Below are 18,704 nucleotides of genomic sequence, written 5' to 3'. Positions count from 1 at the left end.
TTGGGAGGCTGAGGTGAGTGGATTGCTTGAGCCCGCAGGTTCGAGACCCGCCTGGACAGCGAGACCTCATCTCTACAGTAAATCAAAAAAATCTGCTGGTTGTGGTAGTGCATGCCTGTAATTCCAGCTACTTGGAAGGCTGAGGCGGAAGGATCGCCGGAGCCCAGCAGGTCGAGGCTGGGGTGGCCGGGAGCGGCCACTGCACTCCAGTCTGGGCGACAGAGTGAGACTCCAACTCAAAAAAAAAAAAAAAAATTTATGTTCCTTGGCCCTTCTTTTGGGAAATTATTCATCTGTTAGGAATGACCAAGGTAATTGAGAAATTCTTAAGCATGGTCATCTTGACATAAGAGAGTTAATGTCTGTGTATTTGGCATTATAAAACATTGATGACAGCAGGGTTGGAAAGACTGTACTGACTTTCATTTAATTGTATTCGGAAACCCAGGCACACTCACCCACACTGTGGAATTAGGTTAGCCACAAAGACTAGATAACGCACAGATAATTCAACAGCTAAGTTTGTGTGTGTGTGAGTGTGTGTGTGTGTGTGTGTGTGTGTGTGTGTGTGTGTGTGTGTTTAACTGCCAGCACTTTCTTTGCAGAAGTGCTAATAGCAATTTAAGTTAAGTTGCATTTCCATGAATAAAAGTGTAACTAGGGTAATAGTTTCTTACCAAAGGTAGAAGGGAGCTCATATTTGCCAAGCCACTAGGTGTCACACACTGCTACTAAGCAGATGATTTTATAAATGAGAGATAAGCTCAAAGAGGCGAAAAACTTGCCCAATTAGTGCCCAGACATTTTGAAGCTGGGATTGGGATCCTGGCCTGAGCAGAGCAAAATGCACCATTTAGTGCATCCTCATACCGGTCTGTGCATGCTCTCCTCTTCTCTGCCCCCACCACTGTCTCTCCTTCCTCCATACCCACACCTCTCTGAAAGAGCAGGACCCAACATAAACCCTGAGTCACTCGGGCTTCAGGGTAGTATGACAGAGTGGCTTTCTGTCCCCACTGAAGCCCCTTTTCCGAGTGGATTCAACAAACTGCCAGAAGACTCAGTAGTCGTTTGGATTTTTAATCTGTGGCTGTGTCATGAAAGACATTTGTACTCAGATTCACGGAGTCCCCCTCCTGATGGAGAGTAGGTCCACTGGGGATGATAGTAGCATTAGCGAGTCCTCATTTCAACCCTGAGAGTGAAGAAGTGGGCAGCAAGTAGTTCAGGATCCTATAGCCAGTGTAGGCCAGAGCTGCCCGAAGTCACCGCTGCCCTGCCTTGGAGCGGCCTGAGGAGGGAGAGTGTCTGAAGCCCTGGCCCTGCTGACTTGTTCTTTCTCCTTCAGATGCTGATCGAGTGGACAGCACCACATTATTGGGTAAAGCAAATCTTTATTCTTGCCAGCCTGTTTTTCACCTACATATTCCATTATCTTCCTGCCACTAATTGTAAGATCATAAAAGTATGTTTTTCACATTACATAATTAGCTTGTATCACAACAGCTGCACCAAAGATGATAAATAGCCATGTCTCAGTATGGTCCCTGCCACAAAGAAGGGACTAAAGCCATCCCTTTGACAAGGAAGCATGGCTTAATCACACATGGGCCATCTGGCACCTGAGAAATTCCTAACAGAACCAGGAGTTACGGGAGAATTGGAACAAGATTCTATTTGTGTTAATAACATTTGGTGCAAGATATAGTAGCGTAGAATGACCCATCCCTTCAGAAATTTTAATTACAAGGATCTAAACTTTCATGCAAACTTTTTCTATTTGAGATGTGAATGCTTTCCCTGCAGAGGCAAATTCTGCCTATTTAGGAATTAAGATTTAGTAGCTTACCAGCATCCTCCTGTGGGTGAATTGGGCACCAGGTGTCTCCATTTTTTGAGTTAGTTGGGTTAAAAGGGGCTCTGTTCGGTGGAGCGGAGGCCTTTGTGTGCAGCCCTGTTTTCCCAGGGTATTCACAGTTGAGAAAATGCATATTGATGTGGGAACTGCTGACATCACATCCACATTAGTGATGCAGGAATTATAAAACTGTTGTATTCAGTTTTCTATTTCCGCACTACTTCCATGTGAAATCGTTGCTTTCTTAAATGTGATTCCCAGAACCATACAGTTCTCTTGAAAGAAGCATTAACTTGGTCAATATAATCTAGTGTATGGCAGGGTTTATTTGGCCTGTATTTTAGTAAAATCAGATTTATTATCTGGTTCTTAGAACCTGGAGTCTAAGGCTGGGCGTGGTAGCTCAAGCCTGTAATCCCAGCACTTTGAGAGGCTAAGGCAAGAGGATTGCCTGAGTTCAGGGGTTCAAGGCCAGTCTGGGCAACTTGGTGAGACCTCGTCTCCACAATAAATGAAAAAATTAGGTGAGCACGATGGTGTGCTTCTGTAGTTCAGCTGCTTGGAAGGCTGAGGTGGAAGAATCACCTGAGCCCAGCAGGTCGAGGCTGCAGTGGCCATGAGCGTGCCAATGCACTCCAGCCTGGGCGATGGAGTGAGACTCCAACTCAAAAAAACAAAACAAAACATGGAGTCTAGAATAAATAAACTTTTTAATAAGTGTTCATCTTTCAGGTAATGCATGCCAGGACTGTGCAAAGAGGAAGTTGGAAGAGAATGGAATTGAAGTATCCAAAAAACTCAGACAATCAGATACCGGTATTGTATCCATTCTTTCTGTGGGGAACTATCTCAGATCTGTCTTGCTGGTAGGTGTTTTCAGTGACAGTGCTTTGCTTTATTGCCCCTTGCCCCTTGGTGAGAGGAATGATGCGTACATTGTGTCAGGGTCAGAGAGCACCGAGGTTTAGGATGGAATCTGATCTTTTGCCCTACCCTATTCCAACTGCCCAGAGGTGCCCTTTAAAAAAAATTTCTAGGTGGAAGGATCGCCAGAGCCCAGCAGGTCGAGGCTGCGGTGGCTGGGAGCCGCCACTGCACTCCCGTCTGGGCGACAGAGTGAGACTCTAACTCAAAAAAAAAAAAAAAAAAAATTCTGTTGATTTAAGCAAGCATGTTACTGTAGAAAACATCCGCCAAAAAAGTGCTCAAATTGTAAGGTCAGCTCTATGAATTTTCAGAGTGAATATATCCCTCTAATCCCACCCAGTTCAGGAAACAGAACATTGTTGGGAGTCCTGCCTTGCCACTTTCTAGTCACTCTCCCAACCACCCAAAGGTGGTCACTAGCCACTAGCCAGACTTATGTCACCTTAGTCTCTAGAGAACCACTTTAAATCATTTGGTTTTTGTTACCTCTGTCACTAAGAGTTCTTTAAACTATTTTTTACAATAGGGTCTAACAGGCTGTTCCTGTTGATGCCGGTAAAGGTGACTTAGCTCGCTCTGCTGCCCTCTCTCGCCGTGCTCTCTCCTCCTCCATCCAGGCCTGGATAGGACTGTATTGTTTCTCATTCTTTACTTTAAATTCTATATTTAAGCCAGGCTCGGTGGCTCAGCCTGTAATCCTGTGCCTTGGGAGGCTGAGGTGAGTGGATTGCCTGAGCCCGCGGGTTCGAGACCCGCCTGGGCAACTTGGCGAGACCTCATCTCTACAATAAATCAAAAATTAGCCAGGCCTGGTAGTGCACGCCTGTAGTTCCAGCTACTCAGAAGGCTGAGGCGGAAGGATTGCCAGAGCCCAGCAGGTCGAGGCTGTGGTGCCCGGGAGCGGCCACTGCACTCCAGTCTGGGCGACAGAGTGAGACTCAACTGAAAATAAACAGACACTATGTTTAGACCTGACCTCCCAATATGAAGACTGGGCTGCAGTGGGCGCCCTTTCCTCATCTCACTCCCTCCGTCTGTCAGCTTTCCCATTGTCAGTGTCACCATGGTCACAGGACAGAAAGGAAGATGCCCTAGATTATCTGTAGATTGGAAAACAGAAGTGTTTACTTTATTAAAGCAGTGTCAGTATTCTTTCCTGGTTAGCCAACTTGTGTGTTATGTTAATGGGACCATTGCCATGATGCCAGTTGCAAGACATGTCCTCAATGTCAAGGACAAATGTGGTTCGTTACATTCCATTCTCCCATTTTGTATTGTTTCGTATCGGGACCTTAAGACATTTGTACTGCCTGTTTTTTGAGGTGTTTTTAGATTCCGTTTTTTCCCTTTTTCAGAAAAATAACAACATGTTTCACAGTATTTGTAAATTTATGCATTCTCTTAATCATACCCCCCTCATTCTGCATGGTACCAGTACCTCCTAATCCTTAGCTCCGTTCTGAACTACTGCATGTTTGCCTCCCTCGCATTGACCTTCCTCCTCCCTTAGATCAGTGTCCAGGTTCTTCTTTGTTCTTGTATCTCTTCAGGTAGCTCTCACAGTCCCCAGGTGTGGAGAGTCACCTCTTCTAGGGCTGTGTCTTTACATGGTCCTCTTGCTCCATGGACAGTTTGGATGAGGGTTCTTGGTTAGTAATGTCCCCCTGGAACGCTGCTGTTTTAATCACCAGCTTTCCTATGAGGAGGGTGTGATGTGAACCTCGTTCCTAGTGATTTGTGGGTGACCTGTTGCTTTCCTTTCTGAAAGCTTTTAGGATCTTTCTCCTTGATGTTTAAATTTCACAAGCATGTGTTTAGGTATGGGACTCTTTTTAATTTTCCTTGCTCATTCCGCTCTCCTCCCATTTTTCCAGTTCTGGAATAATCTGTGATTTCCTTGATTATTTCTTTTTTTCATCTTCTCTGTTCTCTTTTCCTGGAATTCAAACTAGTTGGGATCTCCTGGACTGATTTCTACTGGGTTTTTTTTTTTTCTTAATTTTCCTTTTCTGTTTATTGACTTTCTTAATTTTCATCTTCTGTCTTCATTTTTTTCAAAAACTTTCTTGGAGATTCTCAAAATTATGTTCTAGGTCTTGGGTTAAATTTTTATTTTGACAATATGATCTGAAGTTTCTGAGAGCTCTGGTTTTCTTATTTATTTTCTCATAACAGCTGCTGTTTTATTTATTTATTTTTTGCTCTTTTATTTTAGATTTGGGGGTACACATGTGTATTTGCTACAGGGACATATTGTGTAGTAATGGGACTTAGGTCTCAGGTGGGTGGCCCATTCCCGATAGTCTACATTGTACCCCATAGGTAGTTTCTGAACCTGGCCCCCCGTCGGTGTCCCCAGCGTCTATTATTTCCATCTTTGATACCATTTAGCTCCCACATATGAGTGAGAACATGTGGCACTTACTTTTCTGTTCCTGAGTCCGTTTACTTAGAATGATGATGTCCAGCTGCATTCATGTTGCTTCAGAAGACATTATTTCATTCTTTTTTATGACTGTGTAGTATTCTGTGGTGTATATGTACCACCTTGTCATTATCCACTGATCGGTTTATGGGCATTTAGGTTGATTCCACATCTTTGCAATTGTGAATTGTGGTGCAGTGAACATGTGGGTGCGGGTGTCTTTGTTATATAACTACCTCTATTCCTTGGGGTAGATACCTAGTAGTGGGATTGCTGGATCAAATGATAGATCTATTTTTAGTTCTTTGAGTAATGTCCATACCATTTTCCGTAGAGGTTGTACTAATTTACACTTCCACCAACAATGTATAAGTGTTTCCTTTTCTCTGTATCCATGCCAGCATCTATTGTATTTGTGAATATCTTCTCCAACTCTGTAGGCTGCCTATTTGCTCTGTTGATTATTTCTTTTGCTGTGCAGAAGATTTTTAGTTTAATTAAGTCCCACGTATTTATTTTTGTTGCATCTGCTTTTGGGGGTTTAGCCATAAATTCTTTGCCTAGGCTGATGTCCATACGCTTTTCTAGATTTTCTTCCTAGATTTTTATGGTTTCAGGTCTGATATTTAAGTTTTTAATCTGTCTCGAGTTAATTTTTGTATATGAGGACAGATAGGGATCAAGTTTCATTTTTCTGCATGTAGCTATCCAATTTTCTCAGCACCACTGGTGTTCTTTCCCCAGTGTATGTTTTTGTCTTATTTGTTAAAGATCAGTTGGTTTTAGGTATTTGGGTTTATTTCTGGGTTATCTGTTTCTGTTCTATTACTTCGTGTGTCCTGCTCTTATACCAATGCCATGCTGTTTTGGTTAATACAGACTTGTAGTATAATTTGAAGTCAGGTAATGTGAAGCCTCCAGCTTTGTTCTTTTTGCTTAGGATTGCTTTGGCTGTTCTGGTCCTTTTTTGGGTCCATATGAATTTTAGGATTGTTTTTTCTAATTCTGTGAAAAATGACATTGGTAGTTTGATAGGGGCATCTGTTGTTTATGACTATGAGATCCCTGGTGATACCAGAGGCCTCCCTGGACATCTGATCCTACTCCATTCTTAAAAACATTGGGAACAGAGGATTTTCAGATAACAGTTTATATTTTATTATTTTATATAAGAAGACCTCAATAAAACACTTAAATACCTACTTAACAGTCCACCCAGGCTGTGAGAATGGCATATGCTTAGAGTCCATTGCCCTGGATTTAGCATAGCCACTGGGACCCTGATTGTCATTCTGAGCTGGGATCCAGTCTGACCTGAGGGTTACTACCCAGCTGCCTAATTACCCTCTGTCTCCGGAGTCACTGCTCCCCCTCTGACCACTGGCTCTTCTGCAGTCGCCAGGGCCACTCCTGTCCCAAAGGACTCACTGTATGTCCCTGGTCCCCTGACCTGGCCCTCCAAGGCAGGGGTGTTGGCCTCAATATTCAGTCTCTAGGCATGAGCCCTATACAGGATGTGCTCTTTGCAGGCAGTCAGCACAGCAAGCCTTACTGGAGGCTCAGGTGCTCACCCTAACCTGTCCCAGAATAAATGGAGACTTCATGTGGGGGGAAAAATGCTCCCCAAATTTGTGAGAGCTTTGAAGCACTTAACATCAACTACCTACTCATTTAACATGTAAATTAATTCCTCAATGGGTATGTGTGAACAGTACTGTGATTCTACCTGTCCCTTCACCACACAGAACATTTACTGTTGAAGTATCTGTTGTAGATACAGAAACCATAATGAATGCAAGTAATACTTAGTCAAATAAAATAAGGCAATTTAAAAATAACTACCAAGTTAGGATCAGTGGCAAGAAGAGTTGGGGTCTGTGGTGTCCTGCTGCCAAGTGGAGGTGAAGGTGAGATGAGTTGGTGGTTCTTGTGGGAGAACAGTTTCTGCTTCCTCTCATTTAGTTTTATACAACTTCAGTGCACTTGAGGAGCGCACAAATTTTAGGAGAATTCACCTTTGATAGTGTTTTAGATGCAAATCTGTGAAGTTCTTTGCAAATACTTGGAATGTGCATTCAACTAGTAGACATACATAACTAAATAAAAACAAAAAACAAAACTGGTGTTCTCTGAATTGTTTCCTCCAGGGCACATGGTTCTTTTCTACTTGTTTATTTCTTGTTCCTTGTCCTCCTCTTGTCTGGGCTCCTCAGTGGCCTACCAAAGGCCTAGGTGATGATTCTCCGTAGATTGGCTTTCTTCTCCCACTGCTGCTGCTGTGTGTACATGTTTTATCCTCAGCCTGCCTCTGAATGGTGTTGTGTGTATCAGGTGGCAGGGCCTATTGCCTGGTAGACTCTGCCATAGAGCCTTAGGCGGGGATTCTCTTCAATGTCCATGAAAGCTTTGTTCCTGGGTGCTGTCACCTGCACCAGCAGTCCTGCCTCTCCACAGGAAGTCATGTCTCCTCAGGGAAAAGCCCCTGGTCTCTTGTACAGAAAGACTTGACTTGTTCTGCATGTGGGTGAGAGGCTAAGAGAAATGGACAGACTGCATCCTGCACACTTCCAGCAGGCACTGTACTCAGTCTACTAAGAAAGAAAACAGCATCTATGTTCATGGGCTGAGATTTCTACAGATCTTTGCAAACATAATGCCATACTTTTCTTGGTCCTGATGGAATTTATAACTCCACAAGGCCATTTTCAGACAATAGCCACTGTTTCTGTTATAGAGAGGTTTTCAACATCCTCAGCACATAAGAAAAATTGTAAAGCAGTTTCTGAAATAGAAATCTATTGCAAATAACTTTTTAAAACTTAATTTTGACATGCTGGTATTTTTTTCTTTTATTTAAACAGATGATGCTGCAGGATCTTGAAATCTTTAAAACCAATAAAACCTGCAACTTGAAAACCAGCCTTCTGTAACCACAGTGCCATGCCCAAATGATGAGGAATGTATGGAGAACTCCAAATGGATCTCCCAATTCTAAACTGTCACATAACCCCAAGAGAGCCACCTGGGTATGTGGCCCTCAAGGCTGGGTGAAAGCTTTCCTGTATGTGTTGAACAACATGGGAAGTGACACATACATACTTCAGGTGCACTTTGAAAGGACTGATGGGCAGCTACCTCAGGGACCAAAATCAGTGGAAGGGATGGACCCGGTACTCCCGATTCCCATTTTGACAAATTCTCTTGTGTCAAGGTGGTATTTTTCCTAAAAGGAAGGGGAAAGTAAAGACTGTCCAAGCAACAGTAGTTGCCAAAGAGAAAATAAGAACTAGATACTTAAACTTGTTAATTTTTATGTGGAAACATCTGTTACTGTAGAAAATATTTTAAAGGTATGTTTGTTTTATTGTTTAATAGTAAAGAATGAATCTGCAGTGAAGATTATATGTTTTTAAAAGCAACCAGTAGATCAAAAGGGCTTCTTTGGAATTATATCATTTTAGTAACTTCTTTTCCAAAGAAATGGCAGGTCTGATGTTGCTAATTGTAAAGTCTGAAGAGCCAGAAAGCCAGTTTAGCGTTGTGCAGGGCCATTGTGTGACCACAACCGAGAAAGTGTAAGCGAGGCAAAAGACACAGTTTTGAACTTTAGTTAGATTATAAATTCTCAGCTTTCCAAGTCTTTTTTCTGTGGGGTAAGGTCCAACCTTTTGATTCTTACCTCTTAAAATTCTCTTCCTACTGCCCATATTAAGGAGGTTTGCACAGAATGGGGTAGGCAAAACTTATAAAGGGCCTGCAACACTTTAAAGGTTTTCGGGGTTTATCCATGTGAAACAGCTGTGCTGGGTGTGCTGCTGTGCCCAGGGGGCTTTTCTGACTGTGACCAGGGCAAAAGCTTACATGGTGGTACAGTGAGACATCTTAAAACGAAGGATTCTCTTTGGAAACAAGCCCCGCTTGGTTTCAGTTTGAGGCTGCTCATCTTCGATGTGATATTTCTTGCCAAGCTCTGTGACACTCTCCATTGATGGCTCCCATAGGTAGACAAAGCTAAGCAAGGAACATAAGGTTGGGATGTATAGGGAGTGAGAGAGAAGCCAGAGACCTGCTGAAGACCTTTTTGGTTTCTTTTTGAAGCATGAAAAATCTTTTATGTCAGTCGGGTCATAAATAAAATTTTAACTTTAACCTTGTGTGTTCACCCTTCTTTAGTTATGACCAAAGGCTTGCTATAATGTATTTAATGAGAATTTTTAGCTTGTGTTGCTGCCTAATTGTGAAATCAAATAAATGATTAATGCAATTAAATGCTTTTAAAAGCAAACATTATAAAAAAATTTTTTTAAAGACACATTTACAATGTGCGATCAGGGATGGATATCTGAATCTGAAAGTTGGCCAAACACAGGACACAACAAAATTACAAGCATTGAGGAGCCTGTGGCCTAGGATATAACACTGGAAAAGTAATTTGAGCCCATTTTAAGAAAAGCTTTGAGTGCCATGCAGAAGGATTTGAGGTTATCTTGCTGTACCGCATGGATATATCTATAGTCAGTTCTGTTGTATGCTTGTTTTAAAATGTAAATTTATACCAACATGATTGATACATTAGAAGCACCTTGAGCATAAACTTGCTCATGTATAATTTCATCAGTGAGAAACAGTTCAGGGGGAAACAAGGTTGGCCGTTTGTTTACTGCCTCAAACCAGAATAGTTGCTGTATTTGTTAAGGGTTACATATTTTAAATAGTTATATAAATATCTACTTAACAGCCTTTTTACTGCCTCACCAAAACCTGAAATATTTACTGTGCCCTTTAAAGAAGTTTGCTGATCCCTGCTCTGTGTGGTAAACCGCGCCCAGCTCCATGGAACTGCGTAAGAATACACTGAACTCAAGCATGCCCGGCCCTCAGATGTCTATCAGCTCCCTGGGCTCACTGGGGGCAGTAGGAGCGTCACCTTTCCATGGTGGGTATGAGTTTCAGACAACCCTCTTTCCATTCTTTCTGATAACCACTTCCACAAGTGGAGTTAGGGGCTTTTTCAAGATAAGGTGCCACATTTTAATTGTAGTATTTTTAGTATTTTAGCCATTTAATGTATATACAACTGGCTACTATATATATAGAGAGTTTGTTTTTATATGCAGTACCCCAACCATGTATTTCCATAGCCCTGTGATTTTTATCACTTTTATGATTTTCTGCTTTTGCATAGCCTGGTGGTTTTCAGGAATGCAGGTATGTTGCAATATAACAGAAGTGATTGCACTTGATAGGATCACTGACAATCTATGAGTCAAAAGTTATGAAAAAGTGAGAACTACCCAGGCTAGAGATAAGGGGCTACACTGAGTTCATGTAGCATTTAAAGGAACATTTCAATGTTAAAGATGGTGTCTTTCAAGGCACAGGAAGAAGCAGTTGACGTAGATGGTAGTACCAGTACTAAAGAACAGAGAGGGACAAATAGAGTGACTTCTGCTGTCTATAGTTCATAGAGATCAGCACTTTCACTGTCCTGGAGGCTCCCTCAGGGTAGGAACCAAGTCTTTTTAAGACTTAGTTTTTTAGGCATAGAGTGCATTCTGTTGTTACATGAAACAATAAGTTCAAAATTGATTCCATTACTTCAGGAGGCTGGCTACTCCTTGTTTAGCACTTGGGTTGACCCAAAGCAGTCTTAAGTAGAAGACCATCTCAGAATTTTTTCTTTCATTTGAAACAGAAATGAAGTACTATTGAAAAGTGTGCAATTTCTTTCCTACACATAGTAATGTATTTATAAGTGGAAAAGTCGGTTGTTTTTTGAGAAAGCCTATATTCAATATTTGCATAACAGAAATTCTATTCAGAAAAATTTAGACTTCATTGAAGCAGATGTAATTTGGTTTCACCACTGAAATTTTGGCTTTTAAAACTGTACACTTGGGATATTTGAAATTAGAATAATTTTATTGATATTTTCAATACTGATATACAATTCCTCTGAAACAATTTCCCTAAAATTCGCTTCAGCAACTTATTAACTACCCTATAATTAGTGTATTTAAAAGCTAAGAGTTTACATTAAAGTTTACTTAAAAGTACCAGGCAAAACCAGAGTGATGATCATGCAGAATTCAAATTTTTTCTGACCAGTAAAACTTGTTTCAAAATAGAAGTTAAGATTATGGTTCAAAATTGTACTTAAAAAAAAAAACAAAGCCAAACATTTAATACCAACTCTCAAGGAACACATTCCCTACTGGAATGGGTCCTCAACACTCCTTAATGGAAGTGAATTATGGCCTCTTTGGCTAGAACAAACTAAGAATTTTCTTAAATGGCACACCAGGTTGGACTTGCTTACTCCAGAAGTTTGCTACTCAGGAGCTGTTTGAATATTAGAATGGCAACTGAATAATGATCAACCTGAGTGCTGTAGCACTTGTCCTATTTGCTCTTATAGCTGGTGGTTACTCAAGGGCGTGCTAGTTCCTAATGGGACTCCCGATGTCTCTTGCGGCTTTCTCGGCCTTCAGTGTCTGGATACTGAGAAAGATCTAGGGTTAAAACTCGGCTGAACATGCAGTCATCATGCTAAAATGGAAAGAAGACAATTAAAAGTCAGTTCCTCTAATTATGGAAAGTATTATTAAAGAGCCATTAAATGAGTCTGGATTTGCATTAAAAAGGAGCTTTCTTATGCCGAAAAAGATATCAATTATCTACATATCATCAGGTTGTTGTTTTTTTTGTATCATCTGCTATGAGAATTTCCATTTTTCATGCAGCATATTTCCAGGTGGTCCCCTAACATTCTGTAGGCACAGGAAGGTAAATTAATTTTTATCTTCACTTAAAGGAAAACTAAGGAAGTAAAACCTAATTGTCCAAATGACTTGAATTAGTTGCTGTACTCCATTAGCTCAGTTAAGTATTTTGAATGGCTTAAGAAAGGTGTGTTCAATTTCTAAAAGCTACTATACAACTTGGAACGTCTAGTGAATTTCTTTTTCTTCTGATACTTTTGGAAGATAAATGACTCCTTGTTCTACCACAGTGCATTTATTTTTGCCTAAAACATTGAAACATTACATAAATATAAATAAATATTAAAGTTTGTGTAAATTAATGTTAACTATTTTACAAAACTATCCTACTAACTGTTCTGCAATTTTCAATTTGCTCTTTTCACTGAAACTGTTCCTTAACTCTCTATGTACCGTTGGCAGGAAGATATCTGAGAAGTTACTTTTACATTTTCTTTGGTGAAAAAGCCATTTAACCCTCAGACTCCACCTGAAAATTTTAGTTATAAAAGAAAGCGCTGTAGCTGTCAGGTTACTAAGGGAAGTTTACAGTGGGCACTCCTCTCCCCTCTGATTTATCTTTACCTCAGGATAGATGCCTATTAGTGCATCAGCTCTGGAATAGAACTCTTCTTTTAGGGAGATGATTATCATCTGAAACTGGTCTTGAGTCTGCTCTCTTATATAACTTGACACCTGGAGGAAATAGAAAGTTCATATTTCACTAGCAAGGTAGGGCCTTGCTTAGGTTCTGGGGATAGTACTTCTGCATTTCTCGGAGTCTGTCCGTTTTAGGTGACAAGGATTTTCTGATAATTCAATAAGCCACCACTACTGCAGCAATGGAAATAGCTTAGATTCTAAAATAAGATGCACTTCATCAAACCCGTGATCTAAAACTTGAAGAACATTTTAAAGAACAAAGCTCCAACTTAACATACTATGCTGTGAGTATGCAATCATCCTTTATAACAAGATAAAACTAGCCAGGCTCAGTGGCTCAGCCTATAATCCCGTACCTTTGGGAGGCTGAGGTGAGTGGATTGCCTGAGCCCGCGGGTTCGAGATCCGCCTGGGCAGTGAGACCTCATCTCTACAATAAATCAAAAAATCAGCCGGGTGTGGTAGTGCATGCCTGTAATTCCGGCTACTTGGAAGGCTGAGGCGGAAGGATCGCCAGAGCCCAGCAGGTCGAGGCTGCAGTTGCCGGGAGCAGCCCCTGCACTCCAGTCTGGGCGACAGAGTGAGACTCCAACTCAAAAAAAAGATAAAACTACCACTCAAGATATTTTTTGAGGGTGAAGGAGGGTTTTTTTTGTTTGTTTTTTAAGAGTTGGGGTCTTGCTATGTCACCCAGGCTGGAGTGTGGTGGCACAATTACAGTTCACTGTAACACCAAACTCCTGGCCTCAAGTGATCTTCCAAATTCAGCTTCCTGAGTAGCTGGGACTACAGGCATATGCCACCACACCTGGCTAAATTTTAATTTTTTTTAAATAGATTTAGAGTCTTGCTATGTGTCCCAGGCTATCTCAAACTTCTGGTCACAAGGGATTCTCCTGCCTCAGCCTCCCAAAGTGCTGGTATTATAGGCATGAGCCACTGCACCCAGCCAAGGGACTGGTATTGAAACTTGCAACTTTACATTTTACCAACTCAAAGCCTGAAGATGGGAAAAATATGGCAATATGTATATATTCGTAATCCATAATCAAGTCCTTTGGTTAGAGGTGAACTCTGGCTCCTTCAGGAAGCTCAATTCCAAGGAAATGAGAGTAAGTGAAAAACTCAATAGAAATTCATGTGAATATGCAATCTTGATGAAAAAAACTACTCATAACTTGGAGAATTATAGAGAATAACTTAGACTCAAACTATCAACAGTCTAACGAGATAACGTGCCAGCTCCCTAGATCTGAGGACCTGGAACGTGTCTTCTCCGTGAACACTGGTTCTGACTCTACCCAAGATCTAATGGACACAAGCTTTAGAAGCAGGAATGGCAGAGGATGGCAGGAATGAGATGCTAGCTAAGGTGAATGATGAAAGAGGAAGGAAATTGTTTTTGGCTGAGAGGCTGAATTCATAGAAGGAACTGTCAGCATTAGAGGCAATGATAGTAGCAACTATGACAAAGGACTGAAAAAAGGTCTTGGGACAGTGATAGAAAAGAAGAGATAGGCTACAAAGAGGTATGCCATGCATTTTGCTTGAAGAGTTATTTGTTTATGCATGTATGTATGTATGTATGTATGTATGTATGTATGTATGTATGTCAGGGTGTCACTCTGTTGCCCAGGATGGAGTGCATTGGAACAATCACAGTTCGTGTGGCCTCGACCTCCTGGGCTCAGGTGATCCAGCTAATTTTGTGATTTTTTTTTTTTTGGTAGAGATGAGGTCTCACTGTGTTGCCCAGACTGATCTTGAACTGGGCTCAAGCAGTCCTCCCTCCTTGGCCTTCCAAAGTGCTTGGATTACAGACATAGCCATCACACCCAACCAGAGAGTTACCTATTATAAATTGTGGTCACCTTCATCACAAGAAGGAGTGGAGGCTGCTTTATAATTGCTCATACTACCTTACTTTTCATATTCAATTCAGTATTGGAGTATCAGAAACACATCTCAAAGGGATAATGGAAATTATGAGGTTTTAATACATAGGATGGGTACTAACAGGAGTCTTAAGACCTAGTATCTGAAAATGCCACCAATCTGATTTTTGCTAGAAGATATGGATACCTTAAGTGCAACCAAGAAAAGAGGTATCCACAAAGAGAGAGTGCCCACTCCACAAAATATGGGATATGAAGTACCGAAATTAAGGGGAGTTTTCTCCCAAATGAGTCAGCCATGGAACCCAGTCAGCTGATGCAGACTGGCTGGCATTCAAGAGAGACAAATCAAGATGTTCTTTTGTTCTCTGAAAACTTGTTGAGGGTGTGAAGTTGATGTGGTATTCTTGTGTATCCTGCACCATGTTAAAAAGCAAGGCCTCAGATTTGGATTAGATGAATACAACTTGGCAAGTGCTTACAGACCACATTCATGCCATTAGAAGGTACCTTAGGCTGCAGACTCACCCAGGTATTTCACATGAGACTCAACAGTAAGAAATCAGGGAGGTCAGCTTCAGAGGTGCAGAATCTATTAGGCAGAACCCCAAGAATGAAAACATCTCCCGGGGTGAGTTAATTAACGTAGCTCACAACACTAGGTTATAAACCAGAATGCCAACTGACAAATGAATAATGAGAAATATATCTGTCAGCATGACCAGAGCAGCCTCCCTGTGAGCAGCTGTAAATGCAAAGTCCAGTCATATCTAGAAGATGGATGGGCCTGGAATTAGAACCAAGAGAGTAATTCACCCATCTCAAAAAACGCGCAACCCTGGAGCAGCACCGTGATACCAGAACTCGGCAGGTTGGAGCTGCCCTTTGCCAGGCAGTGATGGGCGCTGTCAGGGTTTGCCTCCATCCTTCATGTTCCGTGGCTAATCTCATGTCCAGGATTCGGTCTAGCCACAGTCAAGATGTGTGGATTGAGAGCCCAGCTCTTTACAGAAGGCTCTGTATATCTATCCACTGATCTTTGAGTGCTGACTAAAATCTAACTCTCAAGAGTAAAACTTTTTTCAGTTCTTTTCTTCTCCCAAAGACTGAAAACAGAATCATGCACAAGCACAGTAATTGGATGAATTTTGATAAAGTTGGAAAGGTAGAATTTTAAACTTTAATTCCTTTGGAATTTATTAAACAACTAATTTGATCCATAAGATCAGATGTACCTGTTTGCCACAGGTCTGTCATTAGAGACCCTCTAATTCCCATTATCTAGATTTGGGGAGAAGTAAGTTATGCCAGCAGTAATGCTGTTGATAAAGTATAGTGATCCTCATTTGACTCCCTGTGTTGATTTCCTATCAATTCTTGAGGGTCTCCTACTCCTTGAGTGAAAACTACCCTGAATTATTTTGTTCTTAGATATTTAGCTTAGATTTTTAAAGTATTGATTTTTAATGAACAGCTTTCATTGTTTGCCCCACATTTCTGTATGTTTGGGGTAAAATGCCCTTTAACTGCAACATGATCCTTGAAGTGTAGACATACTATTGAAAATTAAAAACAGAACAATAAAGAGGGAGAAAAATCCAAGAAAAATAAAAGCAGAAAGAAACTTACTTTGCCAATATTAGTGTTGTCCAGGGCTGCATCCACTTCATCTAAAATAAAGAATGGGGCAGGCCGAAAACTAGAAAAAAAAATTACAATCAAGTAAGTTACAATTTTCTATTTGTTTTACAACTTGAATGAAAGGGTTAACAATATTCAAAATAAAGAATCTTCTTTAGGATATTTCTGTCTAAGTAATCAGTGACCTCTATGTTGCTAAATCCAATGCTCAGTTATCAGTCTGCACCCTAAATGACCTATGCAAGGAGTATTTGGAGTTGGTCACTCCTTCCTCCTTGAAACACTGCTTTGTGACTTGTATGTTGACACAGTCTACTTTCTTCCACCCACTGTTCCTTCTGAGTCTCTTCTGCTAAATCCTTCTCTCTCCAACTCTTGAACACTTCAGTGCCCTCAGGCCTCTGTGCTTAGAGTTCTCCTGTATCTAATTAGCTCCCTTAATGATTGCATCTGGTCTCAAGATTATTTTTATTTTTTTGAGTCAAGGTTTCACTGTTGCCCAGGCTGGAGGGCAGTGGCACACTCACAGCCGCAGCCTTGACCTGCTGAGCTCAGGTGATCCTTCTGCCTCAGCCTTCCAAGTAGCCGGAATTATAAGCAGGCGCCACCACACCTGGCTAATTTTTTAATTTATTGTAGAGACAAGGTCTCACCAAGTTGCCCAGGCTCATCTCGAATCCATGGGTTCAGGCAATCCTCTTACCTCCACCTCCCAAAATGCTGGGGTTACAGGCGTGACCCACTGTGCCCAGCTGGTCTCAAGATTTTAATGCCACCCAAATACTGATGACTCCCACATATCGATCAATAGTTCTGACTTGTCTCCTGAACTCTCACTTCAAACATCCAACTGCTTACACAGCAATTCCATGAGTATCTTAATACACACCTCAAACTCATCTAAAACCAAACTCCTCACGTGCCGCTCCAAAGCTATTCCTTCCTGTTGTCTTGTCCATCTCAGTTAATAGCAGCTCTTTTCACTCTAGTTGATGAGGCCCAAACCCATGGAGTCATCTCCACTTCCTCCTTCACACCACACACTCTTAGCAAATTCCATCTGTCAACCTTATCCTCTCACCCTGATTCAACCTATCACCATCTTTTTAATTAATTAATTAATTAATTTTTTTTTTTGAGTTGGCGTCTCACTCTGTCGCCCAGACTGGAGTGCAGCGGCTGCTCCTGGCCACCGCAGCCTCGACCTGCTGGGCTCTGGCGATCCTTCCGCCTTAGCCTTCCGAGTAGCCAGAATTACAGGCACGCGCTACCACGCCTGGCTAATTTTTTGATTTATTGTAGAGCTGAGGTCTCGCCTGCCCAGGCGGGTCTCGAACGCTGCGGGCTCAGGCAGTCCCCTCACCTCAGCCTCCCAAAGGCGTGGGATTACAGGCTGAGCCACCGAGCCCGGCTCCTATCACCATCTTTCACCTTTATTATTACAAAAGTCTCCTATCCCTGTGCACACTGCCAAATACAATCTATTCTCCGTACATGCCAGGCTCACTCTGGCCTAAGGGCCTTTGCACTTGCTGGTCCTTATGCCTAAGAACATTCTTTCTCAGGTCTCTACATGATCTGTTTCCTTACTTCTCTCAAATCTTTGCTCAAATGTTACCTTCTCAAATAGGCCTTCTGATGACTCATTTTAATATTGTAAACCCTTCCCTGCCACTATCTCCATTCCCTGCTTTATTTTTTTCCTCTATAGAACTTGCCATTGTTTAATATTCTCTATATCAGATAACTCATTTACTAATTTGCTTTATTTATCATCTGTATTCCCCAACTAAAAGGAAGCATTTTTGAGGTGGGCATTTTTTTGGTTCACATTTCCTCAGTGCCTGCAACAGCACCTGACACACAGTAAATATTTATTAAACATCTGTTTAATAAATGGATGGGAGTGCTACCTAGTGACAGCCTTATTCTGCTCTTATTACTTGTTCAGAGCCTGCCTCCTGCTTTCCCAGAGCCCCCTGCTGTATAGTTTTTTCTTTCCCTTTCCTATGGTGGCCTATTCCTTTGCCTTCTTGAGACCAGTAAAAAACAGTTGTTGAACTCTTGTATGCTATGTTCCCAGTCAAGGAAATACAGAAGCAGCAGCATCTATACTTAGATCTTCATCTAATGCTTTGAATACTGAAAGTTGTTAATTGCCTTAATTTTAGCTAATTTTCTATTTCTTGATTTGTTTTACGAAGAAATAGTTCCACCATCATCCATGGAAATAAAGAGGTTAAATACTTTTTTAGAAGAAATACTTTGCTTAACATCCTTTACTAAATAGCAGATCTGACTATGGACTCGAAAAATAATATACAAGTTGGAGGTTTTTTGTTTGATGGCAATCCTGTCGCATCTTGCCATTCCAAATATTTATTTTTCTTCTTTTTTTTTTTTATAAAGCTGGAATACTAGTAGCTATTGATAATAAGAGAAACTGAATAAAAATCTGTCAAAAACTAGCTGGGTCTGTGGTCCCAGCCACTTGGGAGGCTAAGGTGGGGGAATCATGTGAGCCCAAGAGTTTG

The 18,704-nt window shown here is 41.3% G+C and overlaps 2 protein-coding genes across 6 annotated transcripts in view; one reads left to right on the top strand and one right to left on the bottom strand.

The window, feature by feature from the left end:
* Window positions 1–9,359, top strand: part of FAM118A (family with sequence similarity 118 member A) — a 30,872-nt gene extending 21,513 nt beyond the window's left edge. For all 4 annotated transcript variants that reach the window (XM_021710963.1, XM_008055171.2, XM_021710960.1 and 1 more), the window contains 3 exons: window positions 1,349–1,381; window positions 2,591–2,674; window positions 8,072–9,359. In XM_021710963.1, the coding sequence (XP_021566638.1) occupies window positions 1,349–1,381; window positions 2,591–2,674; window positions 8,072–8,091 (137 nt within the window). In that variant the 3' untranslated portion in view covers window positions 8,092–9,359. The remainder of the gene's footprint in view (window positions 1–1,348; window positions 1,382–2,590; window positions 2,675–8,071) is intronic.
* A 2,297-nt stretch (window positions 9,360–11,656) lies between these two features.
* Window positions 11,657–18,704, bottom strand: part of SMC1B (structural maintenance of chromosomes 1B) — an 89,935-nt gene continuing 82,887 nt past the window's right edge. The window contains exons 23-25 of one of the 2 annotated variants that reach the window (XM_008055169.1): window positions 16,159–16,228; window positions 12,557–12,667; window positions 11,657–11,759 (exon numbers count right to left, since the gene is read on the bottom strand). In XM_008055169.1, coding sequence (XP_008053360.1) covers window positions 11,658–11,759; window positions 12,557–12,667; window positions 16,159–16,228 — 283 coding nt within the window. In that variant the 3' untranslated portion in view covers window position 11,657. The remainder of the gene's footprint in view (window positions 11,760–12,556; window positions 12,668–16,158; window positions 16,229–18,704) is intronic. The other variant, XM_008055170.1, reaches the window with a different exon arrangement.

The sequence above is a fragment of the Carlito syrichta genome, unplaced genomic scaffold (assembly GCF_000164805.1).
Source record: "Carlito syrichta isolate Samal-C Ts95f unplaced genomic scaffold, Tarsius_syrichta-2.0.1 Scaffold301761, whole genome shotgun sequence".
Taxonomy (NCBI): domain Eukaryota; kingdom Metazoa; phylum Chordata; class Mammalia; order Primates; family Tarsiidae; genus Carlito; species Carlito syrichta.
This window is presented reverse-complemented; position numbering and strand designations above follow the sequence as displayed.